Source organism: Toxotes jaculatrix, chromosome 19 (assembly GCF_017976425.1).
Source record: "Toxotes jaculatrix isolate fToxJac2 chromosome 19, fToxJac2.pri, whole genome shotgun sequence".
NCBI classification, from domain to species: domain Eukaryota; kingdom Metazoa; phylum Chordata; class Actinopteri; family Toxotidae; genus Toxotes; species Toxotes jaculatrix.
In genome coordinates, this window is record NC_054412.1 from 14,261,174 (window position 1) to 14,287,475 (window position 26,302).

Here is a 26,302-nt window from a genome sequence, read left to right on the forward strand (position 1 = left end):
AGGACAAGACTATAAGAGAGTAGGAGTCTGTGGTGTGCGCGTCTTGTACACATGGATGGATTATGAGAAAACGGGCCCTTGGGCAGAGACAGGTTAAAGGCCCCTCACACAAAACAACTGCAAACAACACAATCATTTGTTGTCATTTTGTGTCTCTTTTTGGTCATTTTTCGTGTTTTGTTGTGGTCATGCATCACTTTCTGATTTTGCATCTCGTAACTGAATTTTTTGACAGTCAAACAAGAAATATAAGCAGTCACATCCTACACAGACCCCTGGGCCTGTACCCAATAGGCGTATTTGGTAATCCATCCATATTTGTACCATATCCAGACAGGGGTCAGGGAGGCCTCAGACAGGGAAAACACTGTCACATTAAAGACCTTAAAATAACTTCCTGAAAGATAAGTTGCATAACTCCTGTCTGCAAACGTATAGCTAGAGTTTCAAGGAGGAAAGCGATGAGTAACAATTACTGACCTGTGTGCTAAGAAAACACACAGTGCTGACAAAAAAAAAAAAAAAAAAAAACGCAGCAGGGTGGGAGCATGCAATTTGCTGGTGCACACAAAGTTGCAGACAAGCACACAATTACACTCCCCAAAAGAGCTTACATCAGGCTACCATCCGGTGTGGCCAGCCCTGGTGTACTGTAAGGATGATGAGATTCAGAGATTAGGGAGCAGAACTTGATTAATTACAGTCATCAAGAGGACAATAAGCCGGACGTGGTAATTAGACCAACAGAGAAAGACAACAGGAGCAGATGAAAAGCCAGTTAGGCGATTGTGTCGGGGTCTCCCTCGGCGTAAGCTGGGTTTCTGTCTATTTTGCATTCGCTGGATTGATTCTTTTTCTACCAGATGCTTCTCTTTGCTGATCTGTCAAAGATTTTTTGGCCACATAGCGGAAGTTGTCTTTTCCCCAGAATATATATAAATATTTTTTTAAAAATTGCTTGGCACTACATTTCTTTTCCTGACGTTTCACAAAATCATACATTCAAATAAAAGATGGTAAAGAATTGCTGACCATAGCCTGTGATCAAATATAAATGGGATGTGCTGTGTGTTAACTTCAATAAAAAAACTTTCACTTTTCTGTTCCTCTTTCTCATTTCTCATGTTTTTCAAAGGCACTCAATCACAAGTATTTTTAAGCTGTTATTTTATACTTTTACAAAAAAAACAGACTAAACAGCCCTGACTTATTAGGAAAAGCTTTTTTTAAAAAAAACAAACAAACTGTGCTTTTATGCTAATATGTAATGACAATCTTCTCCAGAACCCTGAAGGCTATTACGACAAGTTTAGTTCCTGTACACTGTGTATATATATAAAGAAGGTGAGTACATACAGCCAACAGTCTTAGAGAAGCCTGGTGCACCTGAGAGGCCTCTGAGGTCAAAGCGTGCAGCTAGTTACATTAGTATGAGACTCTAATCGTCTTCTCTGGCGGCTGTTATCCCTGTGTCACAGACATGTAAGGCCCTGTGGTGTGGTACGGTGTGTGTTTGTGTGTGTGCACATTCCTAATGCCCTGAGGCCTGAACAAGGGATAAAGGCCAAAGACAGATAATGACTCTGCTGACAGAGGAGATGTGGAGAGGGGGAAACACGGGAGAGGGACAGGAGAGGGTTGAAACCTTTGTCCCATTGTCCTAAAATGAACAGATGACCAGGTAGTGTGTGTCCTGGTCAGTATGTAGAGGCAGAGGTCATGGAGGGTATGACCTTGACCTGTGCATACTGTCTCACTACTGACCTCCTGTGGAGATTGTACTGCATAACAGCTGGTTGCTAAAGGAAATTCCCTATGTAATGTGCAGAGAGAACAGTTTCCCTTTAATACAGTATAATGCTGTATAGAATAGAAAGAAGGTGGTGCACGCATTGAAGTTCCTGAAAAGGAAATTTTCACCTGAGAAAATTGAAAAATAAAACTAAATAAAAACCCACAGACAGAATTTTCACAAAGGACTTAAAATTTATAAATATTCTTTCAATGGAACATTAAATCAGTAGGGATGTTATATAATTTTTCCAAAAAATCCGAGATTTTCAGAGAGCATGACAAAGTGACAATAATCTGATACACACATTGCTTCTCTACTCCAAAAATATCTAGACTTTTTACTGTATATCCCCCGTTTTTTCCAAATATATCAAAATATGTCGACAATAAGCATCAATACAGACCACACAGAAAGCAGAGTCTCATGGGTTGGTTGGGTGCTTTTGTTTTGCCTCATGGAGTGAACACACTTCCTGTGTGGCATCAGTAAAGGTCACTCAGTGTTTGACCCCCGCCACTGTGGGCACCATACGCACGCAGAAACTACCCTCTCCTGAGTGCCGGCCCTGCCCGGTTGTCATGGTAACAAAGGATGCAACTGTGTCCATGCAAAGCTGCTAGGAAATTAAGTTACATAAATAATAACATTCAATCTAGTCCATGCTTTTTGCAGGGCTGGCCAGCACTTGGGAGGATGACTCATGACAGCCTCCTCACTGAGCTCTCTTAACCTCATTTTCCAGGAAGTTCCTACATATCTCTCATTAGCCAAAAGATAACAACGCAAGGCAACAGGACAAGGAGAGGAAACTGTTGAACGGAGCCGGGACGTGGCCGTGAGACTGTTCTGCACACATAGGATTCCTGCCCTCTAGGGGCCAAACACCATGAATGCACATCTGGGAGAAAGGCAACAGTGGCCGGTTGACCAGGATGGTGGGAGAAGCTGTTCAGTAAATACTTAATTTGATCTACTTTTTAATTATATTAAAATTGCTAAATTTTCTCTCCACTTGTAGTTTTAATAATTTACATAAGGGATTGTGCAAAAATTATTTGGAGTGGGGAGGGGGAGTGCCAAATTTTATATTTTCTGTAATAAGAAAAGTGAATTAAAGTCATAAAAGGCCCTCCATAAGAGCGTTAATATTTTCTTTGAACCCTCCCCTTTCTTTGGACCATATGAAAAAATAATTGCAAAACCCTATGTTTAAGACACTCCTTGAACAAAAGTTAAACATACATAAACACCCAGTAGTAATTTTCAAACAGTCCCTAATTCCTGACAGTTAAAACTCGCAATAACATTGGGTTAAATTTAGAGAAGGTAAACTAGTCTTAGATCAACGCCTGAGGGGATCTTCTACCTGGAGCTCAGAGAACGTCCCGTCCTGTCTCAGGTGTACCGTCTCTGTCTCTCCCCTAATGGGACAAATCAATAAAAGCTCAGGTGACCATGTTGCAACTGCATTCTCCCAAACGTCACACTTCACAAGGTCAGTCAGGTTGGGCAGGAGAGACAGAAGTCCCACGGGTCTTAGGTCAGACTTGACTTTTTATCTCAGAAGATAATCTGATGAAATGTGTGTCTGTGGTTTGTGTCCACTTCTGCTCTCCTGCCTGTCAGGGTGTGCTTTGGTCTGGACTCCACTCCCCCGACAACTAAATGATATAAAGTAAACAACATTTACATATCTGTCAACGACCACCACTCAATCATTTAATCTCTAAACCCATAAGTTACAAATAAACAGAAATCATTTCAATCCTGGAGCACAAAGAAACAGGATATAGTTAATCAATTAGACACAGTATTTCCAAATAAGTTAAATTGAAATCTTAATATACTGTATTGTTTACTCCATTTAAATATTTTTTTTTCTTAGTTTAAATATAATTATTACAGATCTTGCAAAAATACTACACTGTGCATTGGCTGTCTGCTTGTTTAAAGAGTGCCCGGTGCTTCCTGGATTCAGATATGTACACTTCATTAGAAATCGCCTAGAAGGGACTTTCTCGCTGCTTATTATCCACAACCTTAGGTTAAACGATGGCATTAACTCCCTTCGTTCTCCTCTTTCTTTCATTTGGTCAGATCTCAATTAACGCTGTGATGATTTAAAACTAATTTGAAATAATAAAAAAAAGAATAATGCATATTCTTTTCTTGATTTGTTAAGTTCATTTTCCAAAAATAGTAATTCTAAAAATATATTGCATATGCCATCTTAGGAAATCGACATAATAAAATATTCTTAATAAGGAGAAATTATAAAGTAGGAGAATATATATTAACTCTTTGAAGAATCTGGGCGTTAATAGAAATAAAAAACCCAATGAGCAGGATTCGATTTTGTGTTCTGGGTTAAAAGTCATGCTGCTCGAATAGAGAGAAAGTTAAAGATGGCTTTAAAGTGTTGAAAAGTTTTACGGCTTATCCAATGTTGAAGATCAGGGCGTTTGCTGTGTAGGAAAGCAATCGGGTACTCTTTATGTTTTTAAAGGTACACACACTCTGACACTACTCGTTTTCTGAATGACAGTAAAACACTTGCAGTTTAAAAGGCAATGATAAGAGTGTGGTATGAAAACCCACCACAACTCAATTAAGTATCAAACACTGCCCCCACACATTCCCACCCGCAATCCCCCCCTACAGTCCAAGTACACGTCTAACATGGTGCTATGTTTGTCCGCACAGCGAGTCAGGCCTCCATCCAGATGCCTTTTTTAGATCTAATCACATTAACAGTGTGGATACATACATACATATATACTGTATATTTATATAAGTATGTCAGAGCTGATTGAAAAATCAAATGGAATGACTCTAGTTATATATATATATGTATATATATATAATAGGTTGTGCATCAGGTAATGCCACAAACGCGCTGGCCGACTCCTCTACTGGTGAAAGGACAGAAATATACAATTTGCACTGACAAAAGCAGCCATGACATCTTTCCTGTTTCCTTCTCCATGAAACACAAACACATAAATGATACACAGTATGTTACCCTCGGGAGGATATTAGTAGCTAGAACCAAAAAAAAAGTTTGTTGTAATTAAGGAATGGATTAGTGCAATATAATAAGGGAACGAGGGCAGAAGTGCTGACAAGAAGAAGAAGTGCCAGGGAGGAGATGGGGACTCTGGCTTGTGTGACATCCTTTGGTTTATCTTGGGGGGAAGAGGAGGAGGAGGAGGAGGAGGAAGAAAAAATAGCGTGGGAGTTGAATTAGAAAAGGTAGAATAGACATTTCCCAGATACTGTGACACTTCAGGACACAAGGTGAGCAGCTAGAGCACAGCAGGTCGACAACATGAAAAGTGCACTGTGTTTCTAACCAGTGTAGAGCTGCAACAATTGGTCGATCGACAGATAATCTGCAACTATTCTGATAATCTAATAATCATTTAAGCAATTTTTTAATGCAACAAGACCAGGTCAAAACCTAGTATATAGCCAGACTGTGTATGGTCAATGTGTGAAATTGTGCATGTAGATCTGTAAACAACTACTCTCAATAAAAATAATCACTCAGAGAGAGCGTTAGAAACTAACTAAAGGGGTTTAAAAAGTTGGTAAATCTGGAGACAAAGGCGCTAAATTGGCAAAATTGCCCGTAAACGTTCCCCTGATGACTAATAGGAACTACTCATGCCAATTCAATTTGAAAGAGCGACAGCCAATGGAGAAAAACAAACACCTGGCCAGCCTCAGTCAGACATTCGCAGTTATAAGGCTGGTCATGCTGCTGTGGTCCAGGCAAAAATGCCAAAAATACAGGATGGTTTCAGCCTCTTAAATGCAAAGATCTGACATTTTTCTTTATTGCCTAAATGATGAATAGATAATGAAAACAATCATTAGTTGCAGCCCTAAACCAGTGCATTTTCAATGTGCGTCTCCAGTGATCATGTCACAGCTGCCAGTCCACTGGCAACAAAATCCTGTTTCTTGGGACAACTGTAAACCCACTCTACCACTTCCTAGTCGTATGTGGCGAGACTAGCTGCCTAAAGCTCTACCTGCAAGTCATAAGGCAAGTCACAGGGAACAGCAAAGGTGACAATAAACAAACACAAAACCATGAACGATGACCCTCCTTTCCATAAGCCTTCACAGGGCTAAGCAGGGTCTCAGCTCCTCAGTAAGGACTCTTTCCATTGGACCCTTAAAAGAGCCTCTCTAGAACAAGGCTTCTTCAAACCAGGACTGCGGCTGAGAGTTTGAAGATCCACTGGGGCTTTTGTCATGTGTGTGTGTGTGTGTTTTGATTAATAGAATCAGTTTAGAGACATTTTTAGTGTCCTGACCCCAAGTTAAAGAAGCTGTGCTCTAGAGTTGAGTTTGGTAAGGAAATATCTGTCTCACATCCCCCCTTCAGGTACAGTATTTCAGTTTGCACAGAGCATCACTTCAGATGAAAATGTTTCTGTCAGTGTCAGTGTGCTGTGGCACACAGGAGAGAGAATGGGGAGAGAGAGCTCCGCTTCCTCTAAAGCTGCTTGTTTGGTTTGATTGCCTGAAAGCCTCCTAAAAAAACCATCACACATACCCACGTTTATCCATTTATCTACACTGACAACACACACTCTCCCACTCTCTCTCTCACACACACACTCACTCTCACACACACACACACACACACACACACACACACACACACACACACACACACACACACGCACGCACGCACGCACACACACACACACACACACACACACACACACACACACACACATACACACACATACACACACACACACAAAGAAAAGTCAGGAGAAAAAAGACGACACTCTCCATTAGCTGCTCCTTCACCCTGGCTGGTTGAACACCGTTAACAATGAGCTGACAGTGCAGGCTTGTGTTCCCCGGAAGCACCTTAGCTGCGGACCATCCCTGAGCCACTGGCTTACAAATGGAACAAACATGATTGTTGTGCTAAGATGCTTTGGGGGAAACACGGTCCTGACAGTAGCCCACTTCAGCCTGGTGCTCAGCATTCCTGGCAGGCAAAGGGCGGGGGTTTGTTGGATACACACACACAACCTTCCATGTAACCTCAGAGTGTTATGGAAGCCAAAAAAATCCAGGCTGATGAACGAAAAGTCCCTTCCTCGCTCTTCTAAACCAGGAAATATCGGTGCTCTGACTGAGATGGATTAATCTGTCACATTGTGACCCCTTCTGTGGTCGACTAAAGGGATCTGTGCTTCATAATGTGTCACTTCGTGCGTTATCTGTCCCTCGCCAAAACCAGCCGAACCCCGTCATCCCCCTTCCCCTCTGATCGTGAGGTCCCCAGCAGAAAAAGACAGGGGTGTTCAGTCCTTCAGCTCCCCCTCTGTCTCTGTGCAGGAAGGGGAGCTTCGTGGTGATTAATTCATAGATCTGGCGACCCCTTTACCCTTTACTGCAGGTTCTTCAGGATGCGTCCGTAGCGGAAGTCGTAGACATGCCGGCAGAGATACACCAGCTCGGGATCGACGTCTGTGGGCACACAGCGGTGGGAAGGGGGGGCGAAGTCGGGGCGGCAGGGCACCATGCTGGCGCTGCCAGGTGGGGCACCTTCGGCACGCCGCTTCACCAAGGCACAAAATCTAGGGAAGGATAGAAACAAACAAACAAACAAAAAAAAAAATCAAAAGGTGCCACTCAGCCTCAAATATCTGCTGTCAAATCAAACTTTATGCTACTGTACCATTATTTGAAAAGTGCAAGCATCTCAACTCGAAACAGATATTTGCTATATTCATGGCCCAGTGTTCCCTTAAACTCATTAACAGTTGCAGTGTCACTGATGTGTGATAACAGAGTCAGAAAAACAGGCTTCCTCATATCTCAGAAGCTGAGGTGTTAATTAAAAAGAAAGACTTCAAACTCTCTGAATAATCTTTGTGCTAACAGCTATTGCTGTTGTCTTCTTCTGTGTGTGTGTGTGTGTGTACTTACCTACAGTACTGGGCTAGTGGGAGAACGTAGCATCTGTCTTCTATGCAGGCCACACTATTTTCATCCTGATGCCGAGAGGCGAAAATCTCATTCTGAAACCAACAGTGGGTGTACAATGTCACATCAACACAAGTGTTTCCTATTGTGCGGGCTGAAGAAATGACAACGCTTTTCGACTGTGAGCACAGAGGGAACGGTAATTGTTCATGTAGAATAGGAGTGTGCCTCTGTGTTTCTACCCTACGCACCAACACACACACACACACAAATCCTGCTCTACTCAACACAAGCTGTAGACATCCATTGTGAACAGAAATGTGAGTGGTGTTTCACTGTGTTCATTTGCGAACAGTGAAATTTGTCTCCTCTCTTACTCTTTGTTTGTGTAAGGCAGAGGTGGCAGAGGTATCATCATCTGGCATTGCGGTTGCACTGAACAGCTAACCAACTACACACAGTTTTAGGTCTGCTGAGGGAAAGATAATGATGTCTCCAGCAGCAGTCAGTGTCGGGCGCTTTTGTTCAGCTCCTCGCATTTTATTTTCTTATGTATATGTTATCACTTACTTATAAAGAAAAAATAATTAATAATCGCTAAATTTCTATCACAGAACACCAATAAACATATAAGACAAGGAACGCAAATGACAATACCCTGATTTAAGGAAATAATCTTTCCTCCTACACTCAAGCACATGATATGGTGACATTGAGAGTTAAGTAATGACATGAATAAATGAAATGAAACTATATAATATAGCAATAAAACTGTTAAATAGTCCACTATACTGTCAAAACAGCTTATTATTCTTCCTGCTTCTTTTCACAATAAAAGAGTTTATTGTTGTTTATTCATTTTTATTTCACATGTTGTTTGGAATTCTAAATGTAACTTTTTTTTTTTCCCAAAGTCTGTTTTTATTTCACATCCCCACTTTTCTCAATGACCCTTTTACTATTTGAGTTCAGTGGTTGGCTCTTTCAGACCAACACAACAGCCAATCACACAACAGCCTCTGCCCAGTTTGTCTTGACAGACAAAGACTTTAGTATGAAAAGTATAAACTAAAATATTCATAGTGGAACTAGAATTACTGCCTTACAGTTGTATGCCTCCGCCATCCAATCATGGTGCAGTTTACATCCATGTCTGTCCAGACTCATGTTATATCTGTACACATCCCCCCATCACATATTTTGTTTACAACTTAATTAGCTTCAACTATTTGTGTTTAAGAGGGGACACGCACACAGTTTTTCATTATGCTGTTACTGTTTCCTGCCCAGCTCTCATTCAGCCACTGAGAAATATTTTATCTTTGCTCCGTTCCTCTCAAACCTCACCTCACAGTGTGCGCTGGGATCTCGGCCTCCCTGGGTATGCTCAGGTCGGTAGTACCAGAAAAGACTCATCATCAGCTCTCCTGAGGCGGCAATTTAAGACACACACAGCACACACATCAGTACAGGTAAAAAACCTTGGCCTTATGTCCCCTTCATCCATCCATTCCATGCACACAAGCCATCCTATCTTACAGTTATCTCCCCGTCCTCATCTCCTTTACCTGTTTTGGGGTCCTCCCACAGCGCTGATATCTTAGCAACATATGGGAGGGATTTCTTCCTGGGGCCCGATCGTAGCAGCACAGTGTCTCTGACACGTATCACTTCACCATCCCTCTCGACTCCTTCATAACACTGCCGCAGGGCCGTCTCATCTTCTCCCTGAGACAGACACATACACATGCACACATACATACCGACAAGGACAGATATAATTCTCATTATAAAGACAAAAAAGAGTCTGTCACACAAAGCTGCATGGTCAAAACACAATTATCTTTTCCCCCAAGAGCTGATTTTTTTTTTTTTTTTGCCATGCAGCTGTGTGGATGCTGAGGGTTCTACTACCAAGGGCATTATCAGGTAGACTGAGAGAGACAACCAGCTCTCTAATCTGTAGCTCATCTTAATTGTACACTCACAAATAACCTACCGCAATGAAGACCTCTCTCTCTATGGGGATCCCAACCGGCCTCCAGCCGTTGGTGGCACGTCTACGGCTGACTTTCTTTTGTTTGGTGCTGCTGAGGCTTGGCACAGGCGATGGCTGTTTCTGGGGCAGCCGCGTGCGGCCCATTGACAGGGAACCGTTGGAGGGCTTGGTGCTCTGCGGGCATTCCCTGGCCAGCTTTAACCTGGCCTGGGGCTGGTCTCGCCCAGACAGGGGGGTCAGCAGGTGGGGTTTAGTTTGGGTGGAAGTGGGCACACTGGATAGAGGGCAGCTGGAGATGGGCAGGGAGGGGGAAACCAGTAGAGAGGGGCTGTGGTCACCCTGAGAGGAGGAGTAACCCTCTGGAAAAGTAAAGGTAGCAGTTTTAAATAATACAACAAGAAAGCAAAATAAAGGATTAAGTTTGCAGTTCAGATGAAAGATGAAATAATACAATCTTGCAAAAATGAAACACTGGATTCATAATAAAACAATAGGTTGTGTTTTGCTGCTGCAGTCTCACTTATTCTGGTATGACCAGCAGCTAATGGTGGCTGAAGTTAGCTCATAGTAGAAAACTTTAGGTAGGTGGCTCTGTTGCTGCTGTTCAGCAAAGGTTACACCATCTAAAATGAGCATATTGCATGGTTACCCTGTAGATGAGCTTAAAAGCAACCTGCTTCTCTTATCTTATTCATCACTCCTTACATATATAAAAATAAAACTGTTACAGAAAACATTACATATGAGCCTCCTTATCAAGAAATATCTAAGCCAGAGCCTCAGGCTATGGACACTTTCAAAGCTCATACCAGCAAAAAAAGAAAGACAACAAAAAAACAGAAATGTTCACACTTGCTGGGCCACACAACTAGCTTCAGGCACAAAATGAACAACAAAGGAATCTTAAGTTCTGTAAGTAATAACTCGATCCAAGCATAACACTGGGATAAGGGCTTCTTTCACAACAACAGCTATACAAACAGGGCTTAAGATGAGTAAATCAAATAACTGAAATAACAGTCAACTGGCCGTGAATGAGGGGAAATACTAAACTTCCTTGAAATCTTACTGAAAAGGATAAATGTGGTTATTTCGACAGTCTCAGTGATACTGGGTTACCATGATACTGACTACTTGTGGCATGCATCAGTACAGATGCTATATTTTTGTAGGTCATATTACTGCCTTTGGCCTTCATTAACTGTTTGAATTTGACTTATATATTTATGTCTTCAAATAGAAACCCAGATGAAAAACTTGGTCCAGCTGAAAAACTTCAGAAATCAATATTTCCCCCTCACCTGTTTTGATGCTGTGTGTACATCCAGTGCATCCTGTGCTGAAAGAACAACCCCTGCTGGTGACGGGAGGCATGGCTCTGTAGGTGTAGCCACTGATCCCGCAGGCATCACCGTAACAGGGCGAAGCCATGGAGTTGCAGTAGGCGGGGTGGGCCAGCCCTGAGGCGTGGGACACCCGTGGACCCAGCAGCTTGGAGCCAGTCATCCGATTAGGGCACAAGCTGGAAGGGGCAAAGTTCAGAGGTCGCGAGGCCAGGGTTGGTGACGTCGTTCCAGTGTGTGTTGGGTGGGTGATGTGGACGTAGTAGCTGGAGAAGCAGTGGTCAGCTGTGCAGAGGCAGGGGTGGGGGCTGAGGGTCAGGGCTGTGTGTGGGTGGGAATGGGTCAGGGACGGTGAGGTTACGAGGCACTCACGCTTCACAGGGGTCATGGTTGTGTTAAGAGACTGATCGTCTGATTCGCCGTAGGGCTGCTGGCCCAGGAAAAAGGCCAAGCGGTGGCAGTATTCCACTGAGCCCTCCGGGGGACAGCAGTAGTATGGGCTCAGTTCGGTCTCCAGCTGCTCCTCCTTCACTTGCTTTAGCGGGTATGCTAGCATGCTGCGTGACTGGTAGCCTGGTTTGGTCAGTCTGTGGGTGCAGCTGCCGGTCTCCCATTCCACTTTGGGCTCAAAGTCCGCCTTCTTCTTGCAGGCTGTGCAGCCACTGTGCAGGGGAGGAGCCTTTTTCCCCTTCTGCTTTTGCGATCGCCCCTTGTGTTTGAGTTTGACTCTGGAGTGCTGTTTTGGGGTTGAGGATGCAGCAGGAGCCTTGCAGTCTGATGTGATAGTAGCTGTGGGTGCAGCCTTTACTCTCTGTTTACTGGTAGCAGAGGAGCTAGTTAACTTCAGCAGGGCTGCGGCGTTGAGTCCAGCCAATCGTCTGGGGGCGGGGGCATCCAGACTCTCCTGACTCATACCCCTGCTCTCATCACCTCGGTTGACTTTGGCCTTCTTGACTGGCTTAGAGCTTTGGCACAGTTGAAATCTGTGGGACGTGGAGGCTTTACTCATGTTTCCTCGTGATGCCTTCAGACCTCCAGGGACACCACTTCTGACTGGATCTGCATCCAGGGAACCCCCTCCATTTGTGAGGTCTTCCTGTCTCCTGGCCTGTTTGGCTGCTGGCTGAGGGTCAGTAGCTCTTTCAAGCAGAAGACTGTTCACTGCCTCAGCATTGAGAGAAGCCAGTCGGCGCTTGCGTGGTTGTAAGACATGAATACAATCGCTGTGACTTGAGCTAACTGACTTTGACTTGTTTTTTGGTGATGCCTTTGCCTCTTTTCTTTCATTGCGTTTCCCTTTTTTGGGTTTGTGTTTGAGGGACACATGTCGACGAGCAGTATTTCCTTCCCTTTCTTCAGAACTCTCCTTTTCACGAATGCTTTCCTCCAATCGGGTGAGGAGGACGTGGCAGCTGAGCCCTTCCCCACCTGAACCCCCAGACCTCCCCCGCAAAGGATACAACTTCCTGTCCCGTTTCTTGTCACGCCTCCGGTCAAGTTTTCTTTTCTGATCATTTTTTTCTCTTCTCCCTCTCTTGAGAGTCTTGGCCGTGTCTTTCCCTTGTTTCATGATTTCATTTATCTTCTTCGTCCTGCCGAATCGCAGAGAGCGCTCAGGCCAAGCGCCACCCATAGTGCCACCATGTGGCCAAAGAGGACAGTTGTCCCACCACTCAGCACTACTGCGGCTCTGCCTGAGGGAACCCTTCTGCCTTGCGTGAGTCATCACATGCTTCTCCACGGGGCCTAGAGATAAGAGACCAGAAGTGGTAAAAACTCGAGTCTGTCCTAGTTTCAGCATGTCTTTACAATGCTCACAATCTACAGAACAACCACTCATCTATGCAGTGGTTCAAGTTACTCATAAACAAAGCTGTTAATTGGATCCACAGAGAGCTGGTTCAGAACTACACATGTTCAACATCTTATAACATCTTTATAACTTTTGTTTCTTATTATGACACAGAAGCTGTTAACATCAGCAGTCACCACAGTTTTAGTCTCACTGACTGATCGAAGCAGGACTGATGGTCAAGGCAGAAAATCAGGGAGTGGTGTATTAAAGGCCAAGCAGGGACCATTAACATTATTTCTTTTTTGTCAAGACTTAAAACAAGACAAAACTGGAAGGTTGTCTGCGGCATGGAAAATACTGAGTACACAAAGAAAATGAAAACAAGCCGGGGCCAAAAAATACATAAATATTACAAAGACATTACCTATCTTACCCAACAGCAACATCTGATTCAATACAAAAAGAAACTTAATGATGAGTAAATTCAGAATGAATGGTTTTGTAATCAATAGCTCCTGCTATTGTACACCTGTTTTCTCTCATTACAATGTGTTTGTGTGTTTTATGTTGCACTGAGAAAACTGATGCACTCTGTCACTCATTCACTGCGCTTGTTGCCTTATCACCTAGTGTGCACACAGCATGCGAATAACAGCTTGTTAAGGCCAATTGTTTAGTCTGAAATGTTTAGTCTGAAAGGAAAATGTCAAAAAGGCTTCACTACAGCATTAAACTCCACTGAGGAAAATAAGACGAATAAACAAGCCGACTAAATGCCTTTTAAAACGTAGTGACAATTTTATCTCTTTTAATTCCGTGGCTTCAAATCCCTCATTGTCTAAACGTCCATGTTGCGTCTCATGCATACATCTACTGTATGTTACAATGCAAATATTCCCAAAGCTCAGTGTGAAATCATTTGGCAATTAAACTTATAATTAGCAGCAAACAATTAGCTTGGGAGTTTTTATGAAAATACACTTTATTAAAAAACATAAACAACCAAAGAATAAAAAGGCTAATCTGTGTTTAGTTTTTCATAAAGATTTATTGTCTGTCTAATGAGACGGGTAAAGATCTGCATTTAAAACTATACATTCAATTAGATTCTGTATCACAAAGAAAAGAACGCATATAAAACAATACATACAATGATATATTGTCCATCATTAAGCTTTCATTTTGTAAATCAAATGGATGTCTTTTTTTCCCAAACTCACACAAGCTTCTTGTCCCACCCATTACTTCCCATAATTAGCGATAATCAGTAAATGAAATTCCTCCCTTAAAGATTATTGACATGCACATTTACAGCATGTGATTTCTAATCTCTTTGTGTAAGACAGTGTTTGTTAAGTTTTAACATCTTCCCCAAATGAGCTTATAATATAGACCATATTAATGCTATCGGTTTATAAGCAGAAAGAAACAGGCCAGGTCTTATTATAGTAAGCTTTTTAATGTTTTCTGTATTCCTTCTGTATAAAGTTGTACTTCAAGACTTACAGGCCCGATTACTGATGCAGTTTGAACACATTCAAAACCGGAGATTCTGGCCCCCACTGACGACTCACAGGCAGCCGAAGCCTTGACAAGATTTTCCAGACATGTTTGATTTTGTCTGCCCGAGTCTGACTGGGCTTGTGCAGCGTGAAGGCGGCCTAAGAATGAAACGTGTGAGTGATCCTGGCAATAGCCAATACAAGTTTAGCTCCAGGGTTTAGCAAAATCGAAGCGGCTTCACATTAGTTTAGATTTCTTGTTTAAGCTGATTAATTGCATATAAATTGGTCAACAACGTGAATGGGAGAAACCAGTCTTCTGTCTTATGTGTGGAACTGTGTGGAATAACAGCATTTCTTAGAACTTTGTTTAATACACTCCACACAAAAAAACAAACACTAAAAATAAGATTTAAATATAATTCATTGCTTTTATACCTTGAACCAAACAAACAAATACCCCCAATCTACAAACGTTTGACAGTGATCTGCTCAGTGACATGTGATCCTTTGCCCTGTTGCAGGACGACTAATTATAAACTGTGATTCTCAGACAAGATCTAAACACTCTCGTGGTGTGATCAGTACCTGAATGACACGCTTCAAACCAAAAACTCAGAGGTGAGCTGTCACTTCACATTTAACAATCAAAGTCTGGGGCTCTCTGACATCAAACTAATATTTTCTACTCAAAACCACTTCAAAAGCCTTGATATTAAGCTTTCATCATATCATATGAAACAACGAAAGACAATTCTCCAGCAGCTGTTGTGGGTCACTGCTGAGAAATGTAGCTGGGGAAACACTGAAAGATATAACCTGTAAGATATTATCTCATGTGGCAGCGCTCCGGCCAAACGGCAATTTGGCTCTTTAAACACAGTTAGGCCTGGTGATCCTCAGGAAGTAATTTCACATTTATAGGAAGATCAATGGCCCTGCACTCCGTCTCTAATTGGTTAGAAAACAGATCATCAGTTCCTCTCAGAGAATCAAACAGCAGGCTCACCAGCATCCTTTTTATATGATAAGGCTTGGAAGATTTCTCAAGACTCCTGAGAATATGTGTAAAACAGCAACCTAGATGGATTTAAATAATGATTTTACAGCATCAGGACACACAACTGAAATTAAATTGTTAATTTTGTGTTGTGTGAAATTGCAAATCAATCCTAAATTTCTTAGAACAGCAACGCAGTGACAATAAAAGATTCAAGTGCCACACAATACAAAGCAGTCACTCTAAACACAAATGTGAACACCACACACACTGAGAGTCACTTTGAGAATATTACACAAACATGTTCGCAAACTGTGCACCGGGGCATCCCTATGGGTCTCAGGATACATCTAAGGAGGTCAATAAGAGATAAGAGAGAACTGAACTCACACTGAAAACAGATTATTTCTGTGCTAACGTGTATTTGAACCCCTTTATTTAGCATTTAGAAGCAGTACATGAACAATCAATGGTGTTTTATAAGACACTATGATGGAGACATATTGCAAACAGATCTTTTTAGGTGTTTATTTATGTCTTTGGTAACGACTATAACTCCTCATATAAATGATCCATAACTGGTGTATAAACAGCTAATGAATGAATGTTCACACAGTATAAGTAAGCTTGTAAATATGATCATATGTTTTCACTAGTTTTAAATGCATTTATAAACCATGAGGGATTTCAATTTTACTAGATAGTTTCACTTTATTTTAGGCCCCCTTTTCAGGGTCATACATCCTTTGTATGTGGGGATGATGAATAATAATAATAACATGATATCTATATAAGGAAATATAACAATTTTGCAGTGTGTTGTAAAGCATTTGTTAATGGTTTGTACACATGTGCAGCACATTTAATAGTGTTTATTCTGTAATTGTCATCCATTATAAAACACTAATAAAGGATTTATTACCCTGAAAATGGGATCTCAAGTCTAGTAAAATGAAATCACAGGCCAGTTTCTAAGTGTATTTAAACCACTGAAGACATGTGATCTTATTTATATGATTACAACTATGTTAAACAGTGTTATCAAACAGTCATTGACTGTTAACAGACCTGTAGTGAATACTATAGTTCGTATAAACACTACTGAAAAGGTTTTTATATCTGTTTACAATAACACTCTATAAAAAAAGCAAGGGCCTCCACAGTGTCATTGACATTTTAAAAATTCCAAAAACCAAACCCACATAACCCGCCCCCTTTTATTCTAGGCTCCTCTCTCCGCTCTAATAATTTTTGTACAGTCCCTAATTTGTTTTCTTCTTCTTGTGAGATGCTGAACACTTTCACCTTTTTGAGCCTCTAAAAATCCTTCAAATAAAGACATTTCTGAGAAGGACAAATCACTCTTTGGCTGCACTTCTCACAACTCATGCAATAAAGGGTCACGGCAAAGCCAAAAAGGGTTCAGGAAACACTGCATTAGCCAACCAATACGCAACATGAGATGCACCTTGCAGAATAAAACTCAAACTCTGCCCCAGATCACTTGGCAACATTGGCTGTGCACGCTGCAGTCACAAAACACCCCCTAACAGCCTACATTACACCTATAACTCATACTTCATCCACCTGGTTTTTAAACGTTTCTGCTTTCAACTTTCAGGAAGAGCCAACACACCGGCAAAACACGCATCAAAAATACATAACCAGCTGGGTAAGGTAGCCCATTCGGATCAGATTGAGAGGGCTCTTCATTTACATTTTCCATGTCACAGCTGGTGACGGGCAGGTTTCACATGAGGCGCCGTGGCATGTTGAGGGTTTATCAAGAGGAGATAAAAAGCTACAAGAATTTCAAACATTAGTCAACGCTTTTTTTTTTTTTTTCTCCTTTCTTGTAAGACTTGCACCGCAGCCTTGAGCTTGATCTACAACACCATCCGCTCAGATGTCGAGGAGCGTTTGCATGCATGCATACCTAAACGCACACAATTATACTGCATGCGTAAATATGTTTACAGTGGCTGAGGAATACAGTGGGATGGGATACAGTACAGCTTGACGTAGCTTGCCCATCTGAAGTAGCCAGCCAGGCTCTAAATATGGGCTGGAGAGGGGAGGAGGGGGGCTACCCGAATACACACGCACACACACACACATACACACACAGCAAGCAAAATAAAGGGCAGTCACCCCTCCTGATAACATTTTCTGAACGGATTCCTCATTACCGACACGGTGGCTGTTCTGATCACAGTCCTAGTTGTGCCCTGGGAGGATATGGCACGTAGCAGCAGCAGCAGCCCTGCGAATCGCTTCTGGTGCACGAAGCGAAAAATGGGTTCTGCGCTCCTCTCTGGACGGCTGGGCAGTCGGAACAACTTCAGACATTCACGGCGAAATAGCAACAACAGCAGCAACAACAACAACAACAACAACAACAAAATGCGAGGTGCTAACTTACGGCTCGCCGACACGCTTCCTCCTGCCAGCCGGGAACCGTCGAACAAATCGGCGGCTGAGGTGTAGGGAGGCGGGAGGAGGAGGAGGAGGAGGAGGAGGGGGAGTGAAGCCGGACTGGTCCGTAACTGGGAGAGCTGGGGAGGAGTGGAGAGAGGACGATCGGTGGCGCTGCCTGCGAGATGTGTTGTGCTCTTCCTGGTTGGGCTTCCACCGATTTGCAGAAAACTTAATCTGAACCAATTGCCAGACGGACCAGCCTCGCTTGACACCCCCGTCCTCCAATGACGGACACACAGCTGTTTATTGTTTAGACGGGGAGATAAGAAACTAAATATTTGCAGAAGCCGAGGTAACTTGGTTCCACTACATTAAAACACACAGCGCTACATCATGGGCGATGGATGTTACTGCCCCCCCCCCTCTCCTACTACTACGACGACAGGCAGACAGCCTCACCCTGTCATTTGTCGTGACCGAAGCACGACCAGTCAACCACCAGACTGCCGAAACGCGTCTAAAGAAATTCATGTAAAGGGTGAACAAGGAGGAAGGCATTAAAAACGATATCAACAGTGTCCCATGTGGCTCATGTGACATGTGGTTTTTAAATGTTCCCTATTAAAAAAAAAGTTCTCATGAGTTATGGGGTGTAAAAGAAAGAAAACCTGCACAAAACTCACTTTTAAGTCCATTCTCGAAGTTTATAAAGAAACAATGGACTTGAAGGAGTTAAAAGTAATTTTAAAAGTAATTTTAAACTAAAAAGAAATTCTAACCTGATTTATGTATAGTTTGTTGCATTCATCATTAAATGGAGGCCATATAGTACCTTCACTTTTTATTAAACTCTCCATAAGCAGCTGGGGTTGAGACACAAGACGAACCAATTAGGCTACAGATCAAGTTCAACCTCCAACATGTCCAGATGTGAGGACGCATGTGTTCCCACAACATGGTCTAATAGTTCTGGGAAATACAAGCAAACTCCACAGCGCATTGTTGGGTTATGTTGTGTAACTATAACACACACTCACTGACAGTGGGTACTCAGAGTCTTTACATGAGCACAAGAAGCAAAATCACACTATAAAGTTATTCAGTTCCAAGTAATAATCATGATAATCTTCACAACATTATTTAAGTGAATAGACAGAGGTTTTATCAGCAAATTATAAAAGCACCCATCATGCATTTTAACATGTAGGCATCAGTTTAGTGTTGTAGTTGGTGTATGTGGAGCTTGTTCTAAAATACCTTGTGTACAGTCTATAAAAGTCTGTAATTATATAGATTTCTCACGTTTAGCTTATTCATTTTACAGTTTATTTCTTTAAATGTATATGTTCATTTTTATTTTCGAATACTAAAGTCTTAAAGCTGTTTCAAAGTCTTCTCCATACACTGCTAACACAATTCCTGTCATTATTAATATTTCTTTAGTTATTCAGTCAAATTAGTCACATTTGAACATATTCAGTTTAGTCTATCTAGAAAATACCCCCAACGTGTCAGTTTTTAAATTGTAGAATATAAACTCACCTCAGGCTTCTAAAACCTCAAAATCCCAGAGTAAACACAGAGGACACTGCGTCTGTGTCCTCCACTATAGCTACAGCACCTCCATTAATTTTATATGTGTCTTAATCTGCAAAGTAACTGGTAACTATAGCTGTCAAAGAAATGTATTTCAATAAAACGTACATTATTTCCCTCTTAAGTGTGGTACAGAAGTGTGAAGTAGCAGGAAATGGAAGTGGAAGTATCTCAAATTAGTATGCCAGAAGAGTACTTGAGGAAATGTGCTTAAGTTACTTTTCACCACTGCTTACAAGCACATAGGGATGAAGAGGCATTTGAAAGATTACTCCGGTTTGTGATAATGTAACACGGCAAACTGCCTATTGACAGAAGGATTGAGGCATAACCTGGAGTGATGGGGACTGAAGGCACACGGTTTACAGTCAGACCTTTTTAACAAGGTGCAGCAAGTAATGTTTTGACATAAAGCATGTCCTCATCACAGAACAAAGAGACAGTGGCAGTGCTGATTAAATTGTCTGCACACTACTAATAGATGTCTCTCACAGGATGGAAAAGACCTCTGTGCTGCTTGAGACTTGCCAATACAATACTGCTACACCCTACTGTCCACAGTGCTGCTCCATGAAAAACACATAACCACGAGAGCTTGCTAATATACTCTGAATGATCATATAAAATACTTTTTATCATTTAAAATATCTTTTTTTTAATTGCTGCTGGCCTGTAAAGAGCATCCACTAGTGTTTCTTCTTCCTTTCACTCAGGCCCCCAGAGGGGTCTGAAAGGCATTTTTTGGTCAGATGTTATGTAATGTGAGAGATTCAGAACCTGCCATCAAGGAAAGCAGCCATTCTGCCACCTAATCTTTTTTTTTTTAATGGCAAGAAAACGTGACAAAAGTAAAAAAAAATCTGAAAGAGCTGAATTATACACTTACTTTACACAGTTATTACAACAATTCAAACTGCGTCAAAAGAAAGGTGCCTGTTACAGGCTGAGCCTTTCTGTGCTGTGGGAAAGCCACTTAAGTGACTGTCACATGCTGCAGTGTCAAATAATCAACAGTGTTCAGTTTTTATGAAAGCTGATTCAATCAGTTCTGTTTTTCAAAAAAAAATGATTAATCATACGAAAAGATTTCACAGACTGAGCTAAAATCAACAAGAAGGTTGGAGGTCAGGAGAAGAGTAGAAGTTTAGATAGTTTACTGTCACACATTTCGCAAAGATAAAGAGAGGTAAACAGAAATTAAATGCCTGATGGCTGATGTGAGTCTGGTTTTTGTTTATACAGGAAGTAATCGAGCGAATAAGAAGAAAAGGACGGAAGGCGGAGAAGCTGCTTACACTGTGAGAGTTTAAGGACACAAGTCTGTGGACATATGGAGACCTTGGATATGATGGAATCAATTATAATCGCTGTGAATCATCACTGACACAGCCTCTGTTCTCTGTGGAGAAGAAAACTACAATTTTCAACAAGCCACCGTTGAAGTCTGCAGGGACTGGATGTTTCATGCTGAAAACACTTTTTGAGTTTTTTTTTTGCGAGAAGCATCACTTGAAGTTTCAGTTCAGAGCTTTAGTTGGCTCATGCAGAGATTTACAGTAGGAATTATAACAACAAGAGGCACTAACAGAGACAAATTGGACCTCACTACCAGCAGATGTTACAACTGTACATCAAATCAGCATGTGAGACATATGCCTGAACACTCACAAAAACACGTAACTTTCAATTAGAAATCCTCTATAAGTGGTTTATTTAAAAAAAGAAAAAAAAAAACACATATTCCACTGTCATGCCAGGTCAGTCTCTGTTTGAAAAACCTGTACTGGGGGGCTGCAAATATGAGGAGTCCACTCGTAGATGTAGCTAAGTAAACATCCTTTCACTTAGAAAATACTGCAAGAAGAGTGAGTGGTGAATATTTTTTTTTCCAGTCTCTTACAGGAAACGCAGAGAGGGTTTGTCCCACTTCTCACTGCCATTTCAAAGTGACAGCACACATAAAAGCATTCGAGTTACTGTGGACCCAGAGCATGGCAGGGCATTAAAAATGATTTCAATATTCAGGGCAGAGCCTCTATAGTTGAAAGGGCCACCATGGGTTAATTATCAAATTAAGCATATAGTCCCCGCAAAAGGACAGCGCCACACATATTAAGATTTCACGCTATTCACAAGGTCAAGTGCCAACACTCGCAAGGTACTGTGAAATATTCAAAATGAAAGGCATTAATGCGTCAACAGTAAAGCAGATGTTATTAATTTCAGATAATTGAACTCATACCTGGTATGTGGGTACAAGGTTTCTTCGGGACAATGACAGTGAGCAAACACAAACAAACCTCTTCCAGTGAAACTAAGCAACCATGACATTAATCTTGCTTCTCATCAGAAGGAGCTCCTGTATGGAGCTGCTCAAATGGCAGCCAATGTAAACACACAAAACATTTGAGTAAGTGTTAACACCCAAATGAAATGAAATTTATAGTCGTTCAAACAGACCGAGAACCTGAGACTTTCTAAACAGATATCAGATATTTTAAACTCTGTTGTGCTGTGCATCTTTGTGCCATTAGAGGCAAAGGAAAAGCCACGATAATTAGTAGTAAATGATTTGTAGAGTTGCACAGTAGCATTAGGTTGTATCATATCATATCAGCCCATACAAAACTCTCAAAACAATGCACAGTTTTGTTCAACAACACTACACTATACATTACACATAACTGGACAAATGACAACAGCACAGCTGGAAAGATTTGTGAGGAAATGCATCTTTCCCAGAAACCCATCGTGTGGTATTTCTGTTCAACACTGTAGAAAGTAAAAATTAAGGCCAAAGTATTGTAAATGATTAGCAAAATTAAATGATGATTTACAGTGCTGGAATAAAATAAATGAAAATAAGCATAAGCACAGAATAAGATGTGGACTTGCAGTAAAGATGCTCATAATATCCAAAAACGGGCTACTAATCCAAAAAAGGTTTCTAATGGCCCATATTTCCTTGATGATTTAAGCATTAGATTTGTATGTTGGCAGAAATCCATTGCTAATTCACAGTGGATTGCCTTTACAGTAATGGCTCATTTATTAGTCTTGCATGGCTATTTAATGACAGGTCTGGGTGTGAGTCATTAAAACACTTTTATGTTAAGTTTTATGACATTTACGATAGTTTAGGTGTGGCACGGTCTGTAGGAATAAAAAGGAAAAAGTGGTGGAAGAAGTGCTGCATGGTGAAGTATAAGTCTGCTGAAGGAACTCCAAAAGATTAATGTTCAACTACAATAAACTAGTGTGTCAAAGAGTGGCCTGGCAGATCACTTTTTTCATTTACACAGCAGGATAACCTCATGGCAACACTGAAAAATGAGTTGGCAGGAAAAAAAAACAGAAAGTCATTAATAATAGTGTGAACAAGAGAGAGAATTATATACGGGCTAAAGATGGCTGTTGGTTAATAATAATATATAATCAAATGTGGAAAAAACAAGGCTTAAATAAGTAATTGGCTGAGGAACTTCTCCTTTAACTGAGCCACTAACACCTACCCTTCCTCTGACATTAAACCAACCTTTTATTATTTAGTTTGGCAACTGATCAGCTGCAGTGGAGGGTAACTAAGTACATTTACTCAAGTACTGTATCTAAGTATATTCTGAAAAGTGCTTGTCCTTTACTTTAATTTTTCCATTTCATGCTACCTTATACCTCTTGCCCATTACATTTCATTTTCACCTAAAAATATATGGCGGGCTTACAAAATATAGTACATTGACTTGTTTTTGGTTTTGATCTCTCAAAAAATCTGTGTCTAGTTTGTCACGCATCAGATGTCTAGGAATTGTCAGCAGTTCCACCAAAGACACATCTCCCCTCTAAACGTCTCACATGGTTTCATTTAAATAACTGTCTGAGGCCCTAAGAGGTTTGTTTATCTTATATTTCACATTAAAGTAAAGATTAAGTCCAAAGTCCAAACAATGAATTAAACATTTATGCAGCAGAACAAGATTCATCTTGTGACCCTTTGTAGAGACCGGACCCCAAGCTTGGCAACCACGTAGTTAAAAGTAGCTTTGCCTCACCCAGTCACTATCTTATAATGTTATATGCAATCATATATCTGTTACAGGGTTCATTTTTCTGTAGAACCAGGGCTTTTTATTTTGACCTTGTGTATTAATACTTCTGTACTTTTACTTAAGTGGATGTTTGAATGCTGGACTTATAATGGTGTGTTTTTATTTTGTTGTGTTGGTACATATATTAAGAATCTGAATACTTCTTCCACCACTGCTGAGCAAATATTTGAAAAACGTTTTTTGATGGACTTTCCAAATATTAATAATGAGCCTTTATGTTGTATAATCAATGTCCTGAGTTCAAATAGAGATTTAAGATTCAGAATTAAACAATAATGGAGATTTAACAGAGTTTTCCACGATACAGTCACAGTAAATATCTATGCAAACAGCAAACTGCCATCACACAAGCCTGATCAACTGTGCGGTTTAACTGACTACTACAAATGAAGTGCTGAAATATTTACACTCGACTGATTTCATATAAAACTTTGTGTTTTACTTTAATCTGGGTTTTATTTGCACTGACTCTTTCTGACAAAAGGAACTGATGGGGAAAAAAATCTGTTTTCAGTCAGTAAAGCACTTCTGCTTCTTTGACCACTTTCCTCTCACAAAGTTCCCAGCAGCGTGTGTGTGTGTGTGTGTGTGTGTGTGTGTGTGTGTGTGTGTGTGTGTGTGTGTGTGTGCTGAGGATCATTCACTGACAACCCCAAGCCTCGGAGGTTTATTTGAAGTGTCATAGCAGCATCATCCGTTAGCAGCTCATTGCCTTTATGACCCAATTGGCAAACTGTGATGTGGGCTAATTGCTTTGGCATTTGTGAAGCCTCTTCATTTACCTGAGCAGACCAACTGTTACCCCCCCCGCCCTTCTCTCTCTCTCTTTCTCTCTCTCACCCACTTTACAGCTCTGCTGGCCCGTTAAAGGCCCAATATGAATCACACACAAAGAGCAAATTATAGCCCCAAGAAATGCCACGGGCGTATGTACCATGAAGTTTGTAACCCCTAATACACGCGCGCGCCCGCGCGCACCCACCCACACACACAGTGGGACTGATATCCAGGTGAACACAAAGCGCATCCATCCAGCCAATCATAATATCAGTAAGCTCACGGGCTCCTGTGTCCCTATCATTGACCTTGTTTCAGTCTATTCCGCGGACAGAGCACTATCATCGCTTTGGCATTACACTTTAGTGTGGCTGCTGCCGGTGCTGCTGGTGGTAGTGGTGGCGAGGGGGAGGGGGTGTTGGTTGGGGGGCGTGGGGGCTATGATAACACACATTGTACGGCCAGTCCAACTGAGTACCACTCCCTGGGAATCTCCTTCATCATCATGGCCCATTATCTGCCTCTGCAACGTCCCCCCAGACATGACTAAAAAAAGGCATACACAAAAGAGGAAAGCTGGCCACGCAACCCCTGCTCCGCCTGAATAAAAATAATAAATAAATAAATAAATAAGAAAGCTCAATGAGAAAAAGATAATGTGGAGCAGCGGCTACTTACCGTAACGTAGCTCTCTCTGTGGCTGGCACTATCTCGTCTGATTTTCAGTAGTGTGAGGAGACAGTCAGGGCACCTTGTTTTCCGAATGGCTATAGGTAAAAAGGCAAGTCAGCGTCGTCCGAACTGGTTAACCGATCCAGCTCAACTCGAGGAAATAAACGCGACCGTCGCCGATGTTTCGCCACTCCACTCGAGGGAACCCCGTTTTTTTTTTTTTCAATATCGACGGAGAGGAGAGGAGAGAAGAGACGGAGCGAACAACTCTCCTCTCGCAAGAAGAGGCAACACTCCTTTTCCGACACGAGCAGGCGTTTGCTCAGGCTGTTTTTCTAGACCATCCACTACTCTCCCGACGCCGATCCGGCTGCAAAACCTTGAGCTGTTGCTGCGGGAGATACAGTCAGCAGCCCGCACACACGTCGCTTATATCCGTCACTTGGCATTAACACTGAACGCAGCTTTCAGTTTGCGCACCAGTCGGTGTGTGTTGCTGCCGAACAACAACTAGCAGCACAACATGACTGACTGACTGACTGCAGCGCTGACAGACGGGAGGGCTGGGCCCCCCTCCTGCCACACAAAGTGAAGAAATCCTCACCAAAAGTCCCTCTGCGAGCTCCTTTTAAAACACAAGTAACAAACGTGTTTTACATAACAAGAAGAAGAAGAACATCCTCATCCTACTTTCTGTGCAGAAGCATGTGATGGCAACATGGTGAGCCTTTTAAAGGCGTATCAACGCGTAACAGCAGGCAGGGCTTGCCTCGGTGGATCCACCCCGTTAACTTTCTTGGAAGGATGCGCTGTGGCATTAATTGGACATGGTGATGACTGCCAGGCAGCCTGGAAGCACCTGTATACAAAAACGGTGTGCCACAAAGTGGGGTTTAGGCCAGGAAAACCTCTCCTGTGGTGCTGGCAGGGGCCCCACGCCAAAGATCGCAAGTATGAGTTCAGCCCAAATCAAGTATGTTCACTATAAACTTGAACACATTTAGGTCTAGTCTTATTTTCTTTTCTGTATGAACACACGTAACTCCTAAAGAAAAGAAGGAAGAAATGTATGGAGGCTTTTAACAAGACATGGACCCTGACTTTGCATGTTTGTTACAATATGCACTTCAAAAGTGGATTAAAATGGAGGCAAATATGAATAATAATAATAATATAGTCATAATCATTTATAGCACATTTATATGGAATGGTTGATTCACTGACCAGCAAACGCGTTTGTTTCCTAATTGGGTCCCAAAACCCCCAGATGCATTTTCATTTAGTTGTATGTAATTCTATTGATTGCCAGATTTTCCAGGATGTTGAAACATCTTAATT

General features: G+C 41.7%; 1 protein-coding gene across 2 annotated transcripts; it reads right to left on the reverse strand.

The window, feature by feature from the left end:
- Window positions 1-1,986: 1,986 nt before the first annotated feature.
- On the reverse strand, window positions 1,987-25,622 carry LOC121199851 (bromo adjacent homology domain-containing 1 protein-like). 2 transcript variants are annotated; one of them, XM_041064816.1, is made up of 7 exons: window positions 24,971-25,622; window positions 11,057-12,844; window positions 9,756-10,114; window positions 9,325-9,484; window positions 9,104-9,183; window positions 7,760-7,851; window positions 1,987-7,407 (listed from the first exon to the last, which is right to left on the reverse strand). In XM_041064816.1, exons 2-7 carry the CDS (start codon window positions 12,822-12,824, stop codon window positions 7,218-7,220), a joined length of 2,649 nt encoding a protein of 882 aa, XP_040920750.1. In that variant the 5' UTR covers window positions 12,825-12,844; window positions 24,971-25,622; the 3' UTR covers window positions 1,987-7,217. The 2 variants fall into 2 exon arrangements, with proteins under 2 accessions (XP_040920750.1, XP_040920749.1); XM_041064815.1 differs by lacking the exon at window positions 24,971-25,622 and adding an exon at window positions 17,818-17,945.
- Window positions 25,623-26,302: the final 680 nt, after the last annotated feature.